General features: G+C 43.5%; 1 protein-coding gene across 1 annotated transcript; it reads left to right on the top strand.

The window, feature by feature from the left end:
- The first annotated feature begins 8,315 nt into the window (after positions 1-8,315).
- Positions 8,316-16,600, top strand: LOC109474917 (retinitis pigmentosa 1-like 1 protein). Its single transcript, XM_019775443.1, has 12 exons — positions 8,316-8,583; positions 8,701-8,740; positions 8,983-9,113; positions 9,384-9,444; positions 9,692-9,819; positions 10,111-10,206; positions 10,325-10,367; positions 10,598-10,734; positions 11,219-11,456; positions 13,828-13,964; positions 14,445-16,042; positions 16,446-16,600. Exons 1-12 carry the CDS (start codon positions 8,350-8,352, stop codon positions 16,528-16,530), a joined length of 2,928 nt encoding a protein of 975 aa, XP_019631002.1. The 5' UTR covers positions 8,316-8,349; the 3' UTR covers positions 16,531-16,600.
- The last annotated feature ends 283 nt before the right edge of the window (positions 16,601-16,883 follow it).

Raw genomic sequence — 16,883 nt, 5'->3', positions numbered from 1 at the left:
AAAAAAAAAAATACTAGTAGCTTGAACCAGACTATGATACAAAACGAGCAAACATTTACCACCAGAGTTTTTTTGCCTTGAAAGAAAATGTCTATGAAAATCTAGTTTTGCCGCATTGGCATTGTGTGCTTTCTATGGGGTACAAGTAGTTGGTGGCGGCCTTGGTCACGGTTCAAGGAGAGGGCTCTGATGTGTACCGACTCGTTAACCTCACGCTCAAACCAGCTGCTTTCTCTTTCAAGGATAGCAATGCCCCCCATGGCCCCTAATCATAAATGGCTGCAGTATGTGTGAGAGACAACTATCACGCTTTATGTATTGTGAAATATTATTTTAGTGAGCACTCAATGATCTGCAAGTTCTCCAAATGATCCCCTTATGATATTTCATGATCTCAATAATCAATGTCATTACTTTTTCGTTTGTTAGTTACAATACCCAACAGTAATAATATGCGAAATGAGTCATGGTATTTCGACATTTGCGTACAGCGAATTAAGCTGTGAGGCAGCCGGTGCTGTGTTATAAGATACATTCCTCGCATCCAAGGATTCTGTGCTGGCCAGAGACTGACCCTGCCCTGTCTGATCATGACCACTGGTCATTAGAGAAGAGGTTATGTTGGTGTAGGATTCAGTGACGGCCTCAACTTTGTAAAGAGAATTTCGCTCCGAAGCAGTTGGCCCTGTGCCATAAGATGTATTCTTAGCATCCAAGGATTCTGTGGTGGCCTGAGACTGGGCCACAACTTTGTGTATGGGATTTACTTGCGAGGCAGTCGTTTCTGTTCCATAAGATTTAGTTTTAGCATCCAACGTTTCATTAATGACCTGAGCCTGGCCTTGCTCTGTCTGATCATAACTACTGGTGACCATGTGAACAGTAGACGTTGTGTTTGTGTTTGATTCAGCGGCGGTGTCTGTGTTTGATTCAGTGATGGTGTTTTTGTTGGATTCAGTGATGGTGTTTGTGTTGGATTCAGTGATGGTGTTTGTGTTAGATTCAGTGATGATGATTGTGTTACATTCAGTGATGGTGCTTGTGTTCGATTCAGTGATGGCTTGTGACTGGCCCTGGCCTATCTGATCTTGATGGTTGTCAGTATCTTTAACGTTCTTAGTGTGTCTACCGAAAACAAAAGTATTGTGATCAAGTTTAAAGAGAGGATTTCCGGTCCTCCTCTTGTACAATGCTGCGATAATGACAACGGCGATCAGGGCAATACCAGCTATTTGACCACAGACAGAGCCTATAAGAACAGGTAGAGGGGGACCTGGGGGAGAGTTTGGAGAACTGGTGATTACTATTTTGTCTGAAGTGCTTGCAAGGGATGGGGTAAGTGTTGACATTATTTGATTATTGTTTGCTTTGCCTGCAGTGCATGCTGGTGAACTAACATTGTGTCTGAAGTGATAGCGAGAGCTGGCGGTGCCTTTATAACTGTTGTTAGATCTCACTTGGAAATCATCATGTGGTGTAGGCATAGTTGGCTCTTTGCATATCAATTCATTAGGATTGACATCTGTAAGCTTCTGTCCCTGGAATTTGGAGGGTTGGGCACATATTATCTGGTCTTTAACTGAAGACAATGCTGTCGTGTTTTGTCTATATGGAACCATGCTACAGTCACACAGCCAGGGGTTCCCTTCTAGGCGTATAGTAAGAATATATGGCAACAAGCCATACGCTAAAGGAGGGATTGCAAACATCTTGTTTGACTGAAGGTCCAATGCTCGGAGTTTGGGCAGATTCTTAAATGCATCTGAGTGAATCCTTGTTATCTTGTTGTTGTTCAGGTTCAACAATTGGAGCTGGGGAAGTATTTTTAAATAACCCAGCCTGAATTATTGTTACTCGATTATTGGACAGGGATAAATCTTCAAGCCAGGGAAGATTTGCATATGTGCCAGGCAGAATCATTACTATCTGGTTGGAGAACAGGTACAACTGTTTTAGCCGAGGTAAGTTTGCAAACGTACCAGGCCGAATCATTCTTATCTGAATATCTGACAGGTGCAACTCTCGTAGCCAGGCGAGATTAGCATACGTACCAGGCTGAATCACTTTTATGGGGTTGCAATGCAGGACCAAGCCCTGTAGCAGGGGTATATCTGTAAATGTACCTGCCTGTATCTCTGTTATCTGGTTATAGTCCAAGTCTAACTGTTTTAGCTGGGGAAGATTTGAAAATGTGTCATTCTTTATCATTGTTAACTTGTTGGTAGACAGATACAACTGTTGCAGCTGGGGTAGATTTTCAAACGTATCTGCGTGGATCTGTGCTATATTGTTGGCGACCAAGGACAACTCGTTGAGCAATGGTAGATTTGCAAAAGCACCATGTGGAATCTTTTTTATCTGGTTGTAAGACAGGTACAGCTTTTTTAGCCGCGGTAGATTTGAAAATGCACAAGAGTAGATGTTAGTTATTCTGTCTTTCTGTAAGTACAACTGCTGTAGCTGACGTAGTTTAGGCAAACAAACAATAATAGTAATGTGATTTTTTGGCAACTCCAACTTAATCAATTTCCTATACCGTAACAGCGCAGACCAATTTGGATCTCTGATACGGTTACCTCCCAAATGCAAATGAGACATGGATTTTGGAAGATCCCGTGGGATGCCGATAAGGTCCATGTTTTGGCATGTCCACCATGATGTTCGATAACAGCTGCAGATAGCTTCTGACACGGTAGGGGTCCTCAGGATGATGATGAGAAAAATCAGCTTGAGTGGAAGCTTTCTTGTCATGGCGCCCTGCCACCTAAACAGAACAGGAAGCCCCTTATTCAAAACCAAAGCAACATTATGTCTTGAATCGCGAATCTACTAAAGTCAAATAAAGAATTTCAAGTGAAAAATTTTACTTGCTTTACACGGGGGAAAATTTATCTTGAATCTAATTGTCCTCGGGGCACAGTGAACCAGTAAGGCCCAGTAACACCTAGCTCCAGGGCACAGAGAACCAGTAACATCTAGCTTCAGTGCACAGTTAACCAGTAACACCTAGCTTCAGTGCACAGTTAACCAGTAACACCTTGCTTTAGTGCACAGTGCACCAGTAACACCTAGCGTCAGTACACAGTAAACCAGTAACACCTAGCTTTTGTGCGCAGTGAAACAGTAGCACCTAGCGTTAGTGCATAGTGAACCAGTAACACCTAGCTCCAGTGCACAGTGAACCAGTAACACCTAGCGTCAGTACACAGTAAACCAGTAACGCCTAGCTCCAGGGCACAGAGAACCAGTAACATCTAACTTCAGTGCACAGTTAACCAGTAACACCTAGCTTTAGTGCACAGTGAACCAGTAACACATAGCTTCAGTGCACAGTGAACCAGTAACACCTAGCTTCAGTGCACAGTGAACCAGTAACACCTAGCTTCAGGGCACAGTGAACCAGTAACATCTAGCTTCAGTGCACAGAGAACCAGTAACATCTAGCTTCAGTGCACAGTTAACCAGTAACACCTAGCTTTAGTGCACAGTAAACCAGTAACACCTAGCTTTTGTGCGCAGTGAAACAGTAGCACCTAGCGTTAGTGCATAGTGAACCAGTAACACCTAGCTACAGTGCACAGTGAACCAGTAACACCTAGCTCCAGGGCACAGTGAACCAGTAACATCTAGCTTCAGTGCACAGTGAACCAGTAACATCTAGCTTCAGTGCCTAGTAAACCAGTAACATCTAGCTTCAGTGCACAGTGAACCAGTAACATGTAGCTTCAGTGCACAGTGAACGAGGAACATCTAGCTTCAGTGCACAGTGAACCAGTAACACCTAGATTCAGTGCACAGTGAACCAGTAACACCTAGCTTGAGGGCACAGAGAACCAGTAACACCTAGCTTCAGTGCACAGTTAACCAGTAACACCTAGCTTTAGTGCACAGTAAACCAGTAACACCTAGCTTTTGTGCGCAGTGAAACAGTAGCACCTAGCGTTAGTGCATAGTGAACCAGTAACACCTAGCTCCAGGGCACAGTGAACCAGTAACATCTAGCTTCAGTTCACAGTAAACCAGTAACATCTAGCTTCAGTACATAGTGAACCAGGCATAATTGCCTTTATCAAGAGAGAAACGGGTCTTCGAAATGTTCGGCTTTTTTAAACACTGGTTATGATCATGAATAATTGTTATTTAATCTACATGCAGTTTAATGTTATTCAGACTGGGAGGGAGTGGGGTCCTTTGAGGCGTGTACAATCTCTTATGTTACATAACGTCTGCTCTAGAGCCACCAAACTTGACGAATTTTCTTAGGCCTGGAGTGGTGGGGTAGCAGTCTGAAGTGAGCACGCATGTTAACAACATCACTGCTAAGGCCAAACAGACATTGGGAGTGATTAAGTGAAATCTGTGGTCATGCTCAACAAGAGTAAAATCACTTACATACACGTCGCTTGTAACACCAGACCTAGAATATGCCGCGACAGTGTGGGATCCATATAGAAAGAAATACTGTTTTCCAATTCTCTGTACTATCAGAAGAAACTATACAGCTTTGTACGTTATGCACTGTGCCGCACTACTTTGTGTCTGAACTATATAAACAACGGATACTTTGTTATGCGACCTTGAGTAGAAACTCCGTTGATTTGTCTGTAACTTGCTATTGGGACATTGTTATGCAAATATTGTTAAGCTTTTTGCTAAACGTTTTCTACTGCGTTTTAACGATTTAGACACTAAAAGTAAGCAAAAAGGATAAGCAAAAGATTACGATGTTTAACACTCAGTTCAAAAGACTTATCTAATAATGTCTATAAAATACCCTTACAAGGGGTGAATATAGGACTGAGTTTCTTAGTAACTCTGTTTTAAATAATGCAACTATACAAAAACTCGTCTTTCTACATGTATTTAGCCAAATAATTTGTGACTTTTGTAATCAGTGCGTTATCTGAATCCTGGTGGGAGGAAAAATCATAGTTTCAGCAAACCTAGAGCATTTGTAACAGAGAGAGTCTAGAGAGATGGCATGGTCAATCTGGGACTCTCCGGCCCTGGTATTGGTTCCAGTGGTTTGGCTTTGTTAAGTAAAATGACACAACACTCGAACTATCCAAACCATGTAAATGTTGTGGAAGATTGTTCAACATTTTCTAGCAACTGGGCTTTAACTAAACATAAAAAGCATTTAACCGAAATTACTAAAATTTCCATAAACCGTTTGTAATAAACTCGTTGCCGTCGCAATCTATTAATTTTCTTTAATTAGTATGAAATTGTTGGTAGATACATTTTTGGAAAAGTCACTAAATTTTAAGGTTCTAGCGCAAGGCGTTCAGGTGCTATCTGAGATGGAAGTTGGCGTGGGCCTCAAAAGCCCCCCCCCCCCCGTCTGAATAGGGTTACATGTTTATCCACCAGCAGAAACATACCTTTTAAGCCAGTCAGAATAACTTTAGTTAGTACACTCGTTTAGAATGCCTCAGCTTGTTGTTCTTGTAGGGTAAGGTGCGTCCTCCGGTAGCTGATGCCGTGTGAAAAACAGCCTAAAATTGGTCTTACGTAAATGATGGGGTTGATTGTCTGAAGCTGGCTATTTGAATGATATCAATATGTACGTTCACTTTAAAAATTGACCATTATAATGTATGTACGTTTACAAAATACATGTTTACCTACACTGCAATGTAAAACATACATTTCTGACCCCTCAAAAAAACTTCATCAATGGGTATTGTTTTACCTTTCCCTTGATAGAAGGTTATCTTTTATATAGCCTTTTAATAGATATTTTGAGTTATGGGTTGTGGTTTAGTACGATGAAGTTATAGATTTTTGTATGGTTCATTCCGATAAAATTATTTCAAACATGGCAGCCCAAACTGCTCACTTGCATCAAGGCATCACATTACATTGAGACATGTTTACTGATGAAACTGACTGTCAGTATTTCCCGGCTATCAAATAATACTTGCGGCATTTGGAAGTTTAGTGAAGGTAAACATCATTAAACATAATATATTCAAGTCATGACCCTACTTTCATGATTTATAAGATGTTAGAATGTCGTGCGTATCGTTCTTCTTTAAAGATAAGACTGCCATAGGGTGGAGAATATGATCAACTGATATAATTCATGCAAATTAGGCTCTTAAGATCTTCTTTGCGAAATCAACGAGTAAAAATTTATACTTCGTCCACCAGTATGGTTAGGATCATTTGACGAAGATATGAAGTCGTGAAAATATTTCTATAATAAACATCGTAAACAACAAATGTACAAAAGCTCTTATGCCTTATGTTCGCATGAGGCCTCCTAAGTCTCATTAAAACAGCACTGAAATTTCAGCACTAGACAGGAACACGAAAATTTTGTAGACTTGCTAATTTAGGCTAGCTTCATTGACATATTGATATCAATGGGCTTTTTGCCTTGAATCCATGTAGGGTGATTATAAAATGTAAATGTATTGTCTCTGCTTTCCACACTCCAGTTGTATAGAGCTTATTCACCACACGTCATCATGACGTCACCACCCCTCATGTCCCGTGCGACGCCATTTTGGGGTCCATCTCTACAGCGAGTTTCCAGGCGTTGAAATGGCCGACAAACGTTAGGTAAACTGTCCTTTGTCATATTACACGAAGAGTTTGCCACCACTCATACCTCTCGTTACTGGAACAAAATAAAATCTGTTGGGATTGACCCGTTTTGGTTGAGTTTTGATCAGTCTGATCGAGACGGCGTCTACCGCCAGCGGAGTCCATTGACGCGACTTAGCTTCGTATTTGGTACTCACGGGGCAGAAGTCTTAACACACAGGATCGGTTCAAACCCTTTAAGAATCTGGAAGCGTTGTATCAGGATGTGTAGAGAGTGTTGTGGGACAGTTTCGTGGTGAAGTACGTTGTAGTCGGGATACGCAAAAGGTCGCTATTTTGGAACAGCCCCGGACTGTGTCTGGATAATAACAAACAAATGCGGGGCCATCGGCCGCCATCCACAGTCCGCACTGCCGCGACTGTGGCTGAACAAGGTGAGTGTTACAAGTTGCCAGTGCCCTGTTCTACATGGACATTTACCACAGAGTAAAGGGACAGGTAGCTTCAACAGATTTAACGTGGTCATGGCTACCAACGTTGACATCTACAGCCCCCTACGCCAGGGTAAAACGCACCGATTTCTGATCAGCAAAAAAAGCCGATAAAAGCCGATCTTGAGAACATGAGACGTGGTCATGGAGCCAGACCAACCCCAAGGACAATGTTACGAACAAGAAGAGTGTTCAAAACGTAGATTGTGGCCCAAAATACGCAACTATCGCCAAGAGTTTGCATAGCGTACCATAGCGATAGGCACCATGTTGCACCCCCTAATGGCGGACAATGCTCGTTGCCGGGGGAAGAGTCACGTGACCATCTGTGGTGAATAAGCCCTATAGGGGAGGGGCCAGTCAATCGGCATGGGGCATGGTCGTAAGGACATTCCAGGGGTATATTCTGAGCTGTATGTGGCATTGTGTAAATTTGGGGGTTTTCAAAAGTATAGTATGGTCAGGTCTATTAAAATGTTCCAATTTTACATCAGAGTGATAGAACAGACTATTGTATACAGAGTTTCCAAAAGACAGACCCCTTTTAAGTTTGCTAAAAGTCCGCTAAAAGGTCTGGTTAAACCCATGTTTTGGAAAACCGACTTTCGGTAATGGATGTTTGGACCAAAGTAGTTTGTCCCAGATAATATATTTTCAAAGGTCTCTCGTCGTTGGATTCACTGTGGTTTTAAAGCTCTCCAAAGCTAAGGTGCAACGGATTATCTCATATCGGGTATGACGCAGGTGTTCCTTTATATCAGTATGCCAGCGTCACCGTGTGGGAATGGGCAGTTTAATTTTCAGCACAACGGGACTAAAAGATTTGGATGTTTTACTTTGGCAACTCTTTCTTTTGGAAGTTGTTGTGCTGAAATTGAAACTGCCTATTCCCACGCCATGCTTAAGCAAAGGAAAATCTAATTTATCTAATTCAGAAGAAACCCTTTGGTTGATATTGAATAATGAACGATAATCTCTGTCTTGAGTGTTCGACCAACTAAAAAAATGCATCGGCCTCGCTGAACGTGATTAAACATCCAGCACGTACGGTACTGATCCCAGCTTAACACAAACATCTAATTACATGTCCATTGTTGAGAGACTTCCCAACACATAACAGTGATAATTGAATTAAACTATTGTTGTGCTCAGCCGTGTGCCGAGGAAACATCGTGCCTATAAATAGAGGCGGAAAAGTTCAGTCCGAACCCATTCACTCACAACCGATCCTCCTCGCCGTTACAAGCATCAGCAGACCAGGTAGTATTTGCAGAATTTGCACAGTTTGAACGAGGCTGCACAGATGGCGTCTCGGGCACAGTTGTGTCTCGTCCTGCTGCTGCTGGCCGGGATGACGTCCTACAGTGAGGCATGGTTCACGCGGACCCGGACCCGGACATCCGAAAGTACCGGCGAAAACACCGAGGCCACATCTGGACTACAGCAATTCTTCGGCTCCATGATTAACCGTGACGGCGGTAGACAGACGTCGAAGGGACAACCACTTGCCCCTGCCCCTGACCCTGACCACGAGCAGGTAGAATTTGTGCTTTTATAGATAAGTTGGACATTACATTTTTTCACCCTTTTTTTATTATATAAGTACATACACTCCCATGTATGGTTATGACGAACTTTTTCTGCTCCCCACTAGACCTCTGTGACGGAGAATGAAGAAGCACCGGCACCAGAAGGTAGGTTGACAGCTGTTTGAATTTGTCTTTCAGTGGTACTTTGAAAAAGGCTACATGCGGTACGAGTAGTGTTTGCCACCACGGATGAAAGAAAAAAAGAAGTAGTCCTACAATTTTTCAAATCTTGCGTGATACTCAGGCACATCGTTTTTTCTAGTAAGTAGCAATTGCAGTAACTGCTGTATATAATAATTTCATCAAGAATAGAAAGCATTTACGTGTACGATGTCCTTTGATGACAGCTCCAACTCGAAGGAAGACAGGAGGGAGTTTTTGGGAGAACATGTTCTCAAGCGTCCTTGACAGAGCTCCTGAGAACACACAAGAACTCAGCCCAGGTTCGGATGGCTCAGCCAGGGAAAACAACTATCTGGTAAGAGAATTTTTATTCTTTCGGCTACAATAAAATCCCACGAAATTACCCGTCATATGGCTTAAGGCCTTGAGCTGGCAAAATTCTGGCTAAATCAAATTTCTTGCAAACGTTGGTTCTACAATAACTCCCGTTGTTTTTGTTTGTTGTCTAAATCACAGAGAATGGAATATCTGTTTTAATCCGTGAGATTGCATGTAATCAATGATTTGATGAAATTACATATAGTTAAACGTTTGCTTATGAAGACTTTTTTCTGCTCCCCCATAGACTTCTGTACCGGAGAATGAAGCCGCACCAGACACACCAGACGGACCACACGCATACGAACGTAGGTTTACTTCTGTATGTATTTGTCGTTCAGTGGGTACTTTAAAAAAGGTGCACAGCGTGTTTGCCACCACAGGTGAATAAAAAGAAGTGGTAGTCCTTAGGCTACCATTTCAAATCTTGCGTGATACTAGTACTCAGGTACGCCGTGCATTTTCGTTGTTGTTTCTAACTTTCTAGTAAGTTGTACTGAATAATTATAATTAAGAATGGAAAGCATTTACGTGTACTATTTCCTTTGATGGCAGCGCCAACTCGAGAGAGGACAAGAAAGATCGAGAGTTTGTGGGGGAACATGCTCGAAAGCGTTCCGAAAATACAAGAACTCATTCCACAGTCCGGTGCGGATGGCTCAGCCGGGGAAAACAACTTTCTGGTGAGAAAATTCTTCTTCTTTCGGCTACAATAAAATTACACGAGATGACCCGTTATATGACTTAGGGCCTTGAGCTGGCAACATGCTGGCTAACTAAAATTCCTTGCAAACGTTGGTTCTACGATAACTCCCGTTATTTTTGCTTGTTGTCTAAATCACCGAGAATGGAATATTCGTTTGAATCCGGTTAAGATTGCATGTTATCAATTTGATTTGAATAGTAAAATGTTAATGTTATCATTTAGTTCTCTTTCTCTGGAGAGATATCGTTTATTTTTCCAACTCATACAGCAAGTCTTCGACTCATTGAAGAACCGTGACGATGGAGGACAGATGCCGAGGGATCGGCTGCCCCAGGGTGAAGCACCTGCCCCTGACCCCGAGCAGGTAGAGTATGTGTTCCTATGAAGGAGATGGGTATTAGGATTTTATCAAATATTTGCACCCTGAAATTACATATAGTTACACGTTTGCTTATGACGATCTTTTCTTTGCTCCTCCTTAGACCTCTGTGACGGAGACTGAAGCCGCACCAGACGCACCAGAACGTAGGTTGACTGCTGTTTGTATTTGTCGTTTAGTGGGTACTTTGAAAAAGGTGACGGCGTGTTTGCCACCACAGGTGAAAGAAAAGAAGTAGTCCTTAGGCTACCATTTTCAAATCTTGCGTGATACTCAGGCACATCGTACATCTTCGTTGTTGTTTCTAGTAAGTTGTACTGAATAATTTAAATCAAGAATAGAAAGCATTCACGTCTACGGTTTCCTTTCATGGCAGCTCCAACTCGAGAGAGGACGAGAAAGATCGAGAGTTTGTGGGGGAACATATTCTCAGGCGTCCGCGACAGAGCTCCTGAGGAAAGACAAGAACTCAGCCCAGGTTCGGAAGGCTCAACCAGGGGAAACAACTTTCTGGTAAGAGAATATTAGTTCTTCTTTCTTCGGCTGGAAAACAAAATACACAGGATTGTCCGTTATACGATTAAAGGCCATAAGCTGGACACATGCTGGCTAACTAAAATTCCTTGAAAACATGTTTGTTGTTCAAATCATCGAGAATGGAAACCGTACGAGATTGCATGTTATCAATATGACTTTATAAAATGTTAATGTTATGTGTTAATTTTCTTATGGGGTTTGTATTCTCGATCGGTTCAAAGCTTCTCTTTTTTGTTTCCATGATCTCCCTCAATCTTCCTAATTGTTGGCATCTTTCCGTCTCGAAAGGCGATAGAGTTCACGCCTGATATGGTGATGTAAAATCACAAAACGGAAGATTACTTTTCAATGTCGTTGAGACAATAGATAAAGGTGTCTAGGATGCACATTTCTCCATTATTGTATATTCGGAAAATATTCTGGACATGCGTTTATTCTTGTATCTTTTTTATCTTCTCAGTCGTCTATTCGTGAGCGGTATCAACAGGCAATGAGAGACCGGTCTGAACAGGAGCAACCGAGACCAGAAGAGCGGTACCGGTGGTACCATCGAAAACAACAGGGAAGCGAAGAGGGAGAAACACCAGAGGTGGTACAAGAGGAAAGGCTGGAAGAAGACGTAGTGGAAGAAGAGGAAATGTCGGGACAACACGAAGTGGAAGAGGAGGAGGTGGTGAAAGCACCAGACGCACCAGAACGTAGGTTGACTGCTGTTTGTCTTTGTCGTTTAGTGGGTACTTTGAGAAAGGTGACAGCGTGTTTGCCACCACAGGTGAAAGAAAAGAAGTAGTCCTTAGGCTACCATTTTCAAACCTTGCATGAAACTCAGGCACATCGTACATCTTCGTTGTTGTTTTTAGGAAGTTGTGCTGAATAATTTTAATCAAGCATAGAAAGCATTTACGTCTACGGTTTCCTTTGATGGCAGCTCCAACTCGAGATAGGACAAGAAAGATCGAGAGTTTGTGGGGGAACATGCTCTCAGGCGTCCGCGACAGAGCTCCTGCGGACACACAAGAAACCAGCCAAGGTTCGGATGGCTCAGCCAGGAAAAACAACTTTCTGGTAAGAGAATATTAGTTCTTCTTTCTTCGGCTGCAAAACAAAATACACAGGATTGTCCTTTATACGATTAAAGGCCATAAGCTGGACACATGCTGGTTAACTAAAATTCCTTGAAAACGCAGCGTCTGTTGTTCAAATCATCGAGAATGGAAACCTGGGGAGATTGAATTTGATCAATTTGACTTTATAAAATGTTAATGTTATGTTTTGATTTTTTGATGGGGTTTGTATTCTCGATCGGTTCAAAGCTCCTCTTTCTTGTTTCCATGATCTCCCTCAATCTTCCTAATTGTTGGCATCTTTCCGTCTGGGGCCGACGATAGAGTTCACGCCTGATATGGTGATGTAAAATCTCAAAACGGAAGATTACTTTTCAATGTCGTTGAGACAATAGATAATGGTGTCTAGGATGCACATTTCTCCATTATTGTGTATTCGGAAAAAATACTGGACATGCGTTTATTCTTGTATCTTCGTTATCTTCTCAGGCGTCTATCCGTGACCGGTATCAACAGGCAATGAGAGCCCGGTCTGAACAGGAGCAACCGAGACCAGAAGAACGGTACCGGTGGTACCATCGAAGACAACAGGGAAGCGAAGAGGGAGAAACACCAGAGGTGGTGCAAGAGGAAAGGCTGGAAGAAGACGCAGTGGAAGAGGAAATGTCGGGACAACACGAAGTGGAAGAGGAGGAGGTGGTGAAAGCACCAGACGCACCAGAACGTAGGTTGACTGCTGTTTGTCTTTGTCGTTTAGTGGGTACTTTGAAAAAGATGACAGCGTGTTTGCCACCACAGGTGAAAGAAAAGAAGTAGTCCTTAGGCTACCATTTTCAAATCTTGCGTGATACCCAGGCACATCGTACATCTTCGTTGTTGTTTTTAGGAAGTTGTACTGAATAATTTAAATCAAGAATAGAAAGCATTTACGTCTACTATTTCCTTTGATGGCAGCTCCAACTCGAGAGAGGACGAGAAAGATCGAGAGTTTGTGGGGGAACATGGTCTCAGGCGTCCGCGACAGAGCTCCTGAGGAAAGACAAGAACTCAGCCCAGGTTCGGAAGGCTCAACCAGGGAAAACAACTTTCTGGTAAGAGAATATTAGTTCTTCTTTCGTCGGCTGGAAAACAAAATACACAGGATTGTCCTTTATACGATTAAAGGCCATAAGCTGGACACATGCTGGCTACCTAAAATTCATTGCAAACTTGATTGTTGTTCAAATCGTCGAGGATGGAAACCGCGGGAGATTGCATGTTATCAATTTGACTTCATAAAATGTTAATGTTGTGTATATGTTGATTTTGTGTATGTGTTAATTTTCTAATGGGGTTTGTATTTTCGGTCGGTTAAATGCTTCTCTTTCTTGCTTCCATAATCTCCCTTAATCTTGCTAATATGGTAATGTAAAATCACAAAATGGGAGCTTACTTTTTAATGTCGTTGAGACAATAGGCTATGGTGTCTAGGATGCAGATTTCTCCATCATTGTGTATTCGTAAAATATACTGGATTCTTGTATCTTCGTTATCTTCTCAGGCGTCTATCCGTGAGCGGTATCAACAGGCAATGAGAGACCGGTCTGAACAGGAGCAACCGAGACCAGAAGAGCGGTACCGGTGGTACCATCGAAAACAACAGGGAAGCGACGAGGGAGAAACACCAGAGGTGGTGCAAGAGGAAAGGCTTGAAGAAGACGCAGTGGAAGAGGAAATGTCGGGACAACACGAAGTGGAAGAGGAGGAGGTGGTGGAAGCACCAGACGCATCAGAACGTAGGTTGACTGCTGTTTGTATTTGTCGTTTAGTGGGTACTTTGAAAAAGGTGACGGCGTGTTTGCCACCACAGGTGAAAGAAAAGAAGTAGTCCTTAGGCTACCATTTTCAAATCTTGCGTGATACTCAGGCACATCGTACATCTTCGTTGTTGTTTTTAAGAAGTTGTACTGAATAATTTAAATCAAGAATAGAAGGGATTCACGTCTACGGTTTCCTTTGATGGCAGCTCCAACTCGACAGAGGACAAGAAAGATCGAGAGTTTGTGGGGGAACATGGTCTCAGGCGTCCGCGACAGAGCTCCTGCGGACACACAAGAAACCAGCCAAGGTTCGGATGGCTCAGCCAGGGAAAACAACTTTCTGGTAAGAGAATATTAACTCTTTTCCCTTCGGCTACAAAAAATACACAAGATTGTCGAAATGCGATTAAAGGCCATAAGCTGGACACATGCTGGTTAACTAAATTTTTTTTAAAACGCAGCGTTTTTTGTTCAAATCATCGAGAATGGAAACCTGGGGAGATTGAATTTGATCATTTTGACTTAAAATGTTAATGCTATGTTTTAGTTTTCTGATGGGGTTTGTATTCTCGGTCGGTTAAATGCTTCTCTTTCTTGTTTCCATGATCTCCCCCAATCTTCCTAAGTGTTGGCATCTTTCCGTCTCGGGAGACGATAGAGTTTACGCCTGATATGGTGATGTAAAATCACAAAACGGAATATTACTTTTCAATGTCGTTGAGACAATAGATAATGGTGTCTAGGATGCAGATTTCTCCATTATTGTGTATTCGGAAAAAATACTGGATATGCGTTTATTCTTGTATCTTCGTTATCTTCTCAGGCGTCTATCCGTGAGCGGTATCAACAGGCAATGAGAGACCGGTCTGAACAGGAGCAACCGAGACCAGAAGAACGGTACCGGTGGTACCATCGAAAACAACAGGGAAGCGAAGAGGGAGAAACACCAGAGGTGGTGCAAGAGGAAAGGATGGAAGAAGACGTAGTGGAAGAAGAGGAAATGTCGGGACAACACGAAGTGGAAGGGGAGGAGGCGGTGGAAGTGGAAATGCCGGAAGAACACGTAGTGGAAGAGGAGGAGGTGGTGGAAGTGCCGAAAGAACACGTAGTGGAAGAGGAGGAGGCGGTGGAAGTTGAAATGCCGGAAGAACACGTAGTGGAAGAGGAGGAGGTGGTGGAAGTGGAAAGGCCAGAAGAACGCGTAGTGGAAGAGGAGGAGGCGGTGGAAGTTGAAATGCCGGAAGAACACGTAGTGGAAGAGGAGGAGGTGGTGGAAGTGCCGGAAGAACACGTAGTGGAAGAGGAGGCGGTGGAAGTGGAAATGCCGGAAGAACGCGTAGTGGAAGAGGAGGAGGCGGTGGAAGTGGAAATGCCGGAAGAGCGCGTAGTGGAAGAGGAGGGGACGGTGGAAAAGATTGTGGAAGAAAGTGCCCAAGAAGAACCAGCACAGGAAAATTCAGAAACCTCAGCCAACGAAAAGGACATAGAACAATCGGAAATGATTGCAGCCGTCAAAGAAGAAATCAGTCACGATTTACAGGAGACGATGCTGCACACTGTGATTCAACTTTTGAAGCCAGATGAAGACTTGGCGGAGGAACCAAAGCCGACCAATGACGAAGACGCAGGAGCGGAGGTACGGAGTCGAAGCGCCAGAGCAGCACCCAACAAGAAGGGCCGCGGGGGAACCGGGGACGAAGAAGTGGCTGGAGGCAAGAAGGGCTCCAGACGTACTGATCTGAGAAGTGGTGGTGATGACAAGGGTGGAAAGAATGGAAAGGCCGGAGGCGCAGAGAAGGCTGGAGGCCAAGGGCAGACTGGAGGCCAAGGGCAGACTGGAGGCCAAGGGCGGACTGAAGAGAAAGGGCAGACTGGAGGCCGTGGGCAGACTGGAGGCCGAGGGCAGACTGGAGAGAAAGGGCAGACTGGAGGCCAAGGGCGGGCTGGAGAGAAAGGGCGGACTGGAGAGAAAGGACAGGCTTCACAGAAAGGGAAGGCTGCACAAAAAGGGAAGGCTGGTGAAAAGGGAAAGGCTCAGGCTAAGAAATGGTGGGAAAAAAGCGAGGCGGAGATAGAACAAGACGTCCAAGAGGAGAAAGAGATGGAGAAAGCAGTTAAGGGGAAGATGAATAAATATGTGAGGCAAATAGTTGCGGAGTACCTCAGTGATGTGGCGGAGGAGGAACAAGATGAAGAGGAACAAGCAGAAGACGTGGCGGGAACGTCTGAGGCTGAGAGAAAAACCGCGAAGCTACAAAAGCTTTTGAAGCGAAGGGGCAGGGAGGCGACCAGGGGAGAGTCTTCTTCGGAGGCCGGGAAGATCAGCAGCGTGCAGGGCTCCAGCATCGCCCTCCTTGTGGCGGGAACCGCCATGCTGCTGCTCGCTGTCGGACTGATGGTGCAGACCAGGAGGATGATCAGGTGAGGAAAGAAATGTTATCCTCCATAGTCTGTGTTTCCAGTAGATAGTTGTACCAATGACCACACAAAGACCCTACAATATTTTTGTACCCATGAATGACAATTTTAACAAACCATATAGTTCTCTCTGGTTTAAGCTAGGTTTCCGTCAGTGAAAGGAAAAAAAATCACTTCCTCCGAGGCTCTTGTCTGGATGCTATCCTCCGTAGTCCATGGTAGCTATTGACAGTAGGGAGCCGGTGGCTTGTATTACGTCGCTATGTAATACCGTAGATTAACAATACCAGCTTTGTATTCCTATGGTTTAGAAACATCGTTGGCTAGATTTGTTGGCGCGCAATAGTTTGGTGGTCATCCATAAAGTCAGTGTTTTGCTAACTGAGTTTAATAATTTGCCCAACAGAGCCAACAGCATCCCCGGGCGCGCGGATTTTCAGTGGGCGGCGGAGGCAGGCACCGTACCGGGCAAGGCTCTCCACATCCAGTAGGCTACGGACCCGATCGACCAGCTACCAAACACATCTGACAGTGGGACTAGTACAATTCCAGCTCCGATAGTAAGAACGAGAATCTCTGTACGCTCTAATTTCTTTGTTGTTTTTGTCAACGTACTAAAAAAAATGTGAAAAATTGTACCTAATTGTAAACCTCAGAGGAATGCTCTTCTGCTCCCCCTGCTGTTGTACATTTGTGAAAAAAATGAGCAAATAAAGAAATAAATTCAAATTCAATACTACGTTTACATACATTTACATATTTTACGTTCTGTTTCAATGTCCCTAAGCCTAAACATGTTTTATTCAACTATCACCAAAGAATGCTAAAAATCATAATGGAATGT

This window comes from Branchiostoma belcheri, unplaced genomic scaffold (genome assembly GCF_001625305.1).
Source record: "Branchiostoma belcheri isolate BF01 breed outbred unplaced genomic scaffold, Haploidv18h27 scaffold1, whole genome shotgun sequence".
Classification (NCBI taxonomy): Eukaryota; Metazoa; Chordata; class Leptocardii; order Amphioxiformes; family Branchiostomatidae; genus Branchiostoma; species Branchiostoma belcheri.
Note: the sequence above shows the minus strand (reverse complement) of the source record. Positions and strands in the feature narration are given on the sequence as shown.

Coding starts and splice junctions, on each gene's coding strand:
- LOC109474917 (XM_019775443.1), top strand. CDS start 8,350: ATGGCGTCTCGGGCACAGTTGTGTCTCGTCCTGCTGCTGCTGGCCGGG. Junction 8,584..8,700: donor CTGACCCTGACCACGAGCAG/GTAGAATTTGTG, acceptor GCTCCCCACTAG/ACCTCTGTGACGGAGAATGA. Junction 11,457..13,827: donor AGCACCAGACGCACCAGAAC/GTAGGTTGACTG, acceptor CTTTGATGGCAG/CTCCAACTCGACAGAGGACA.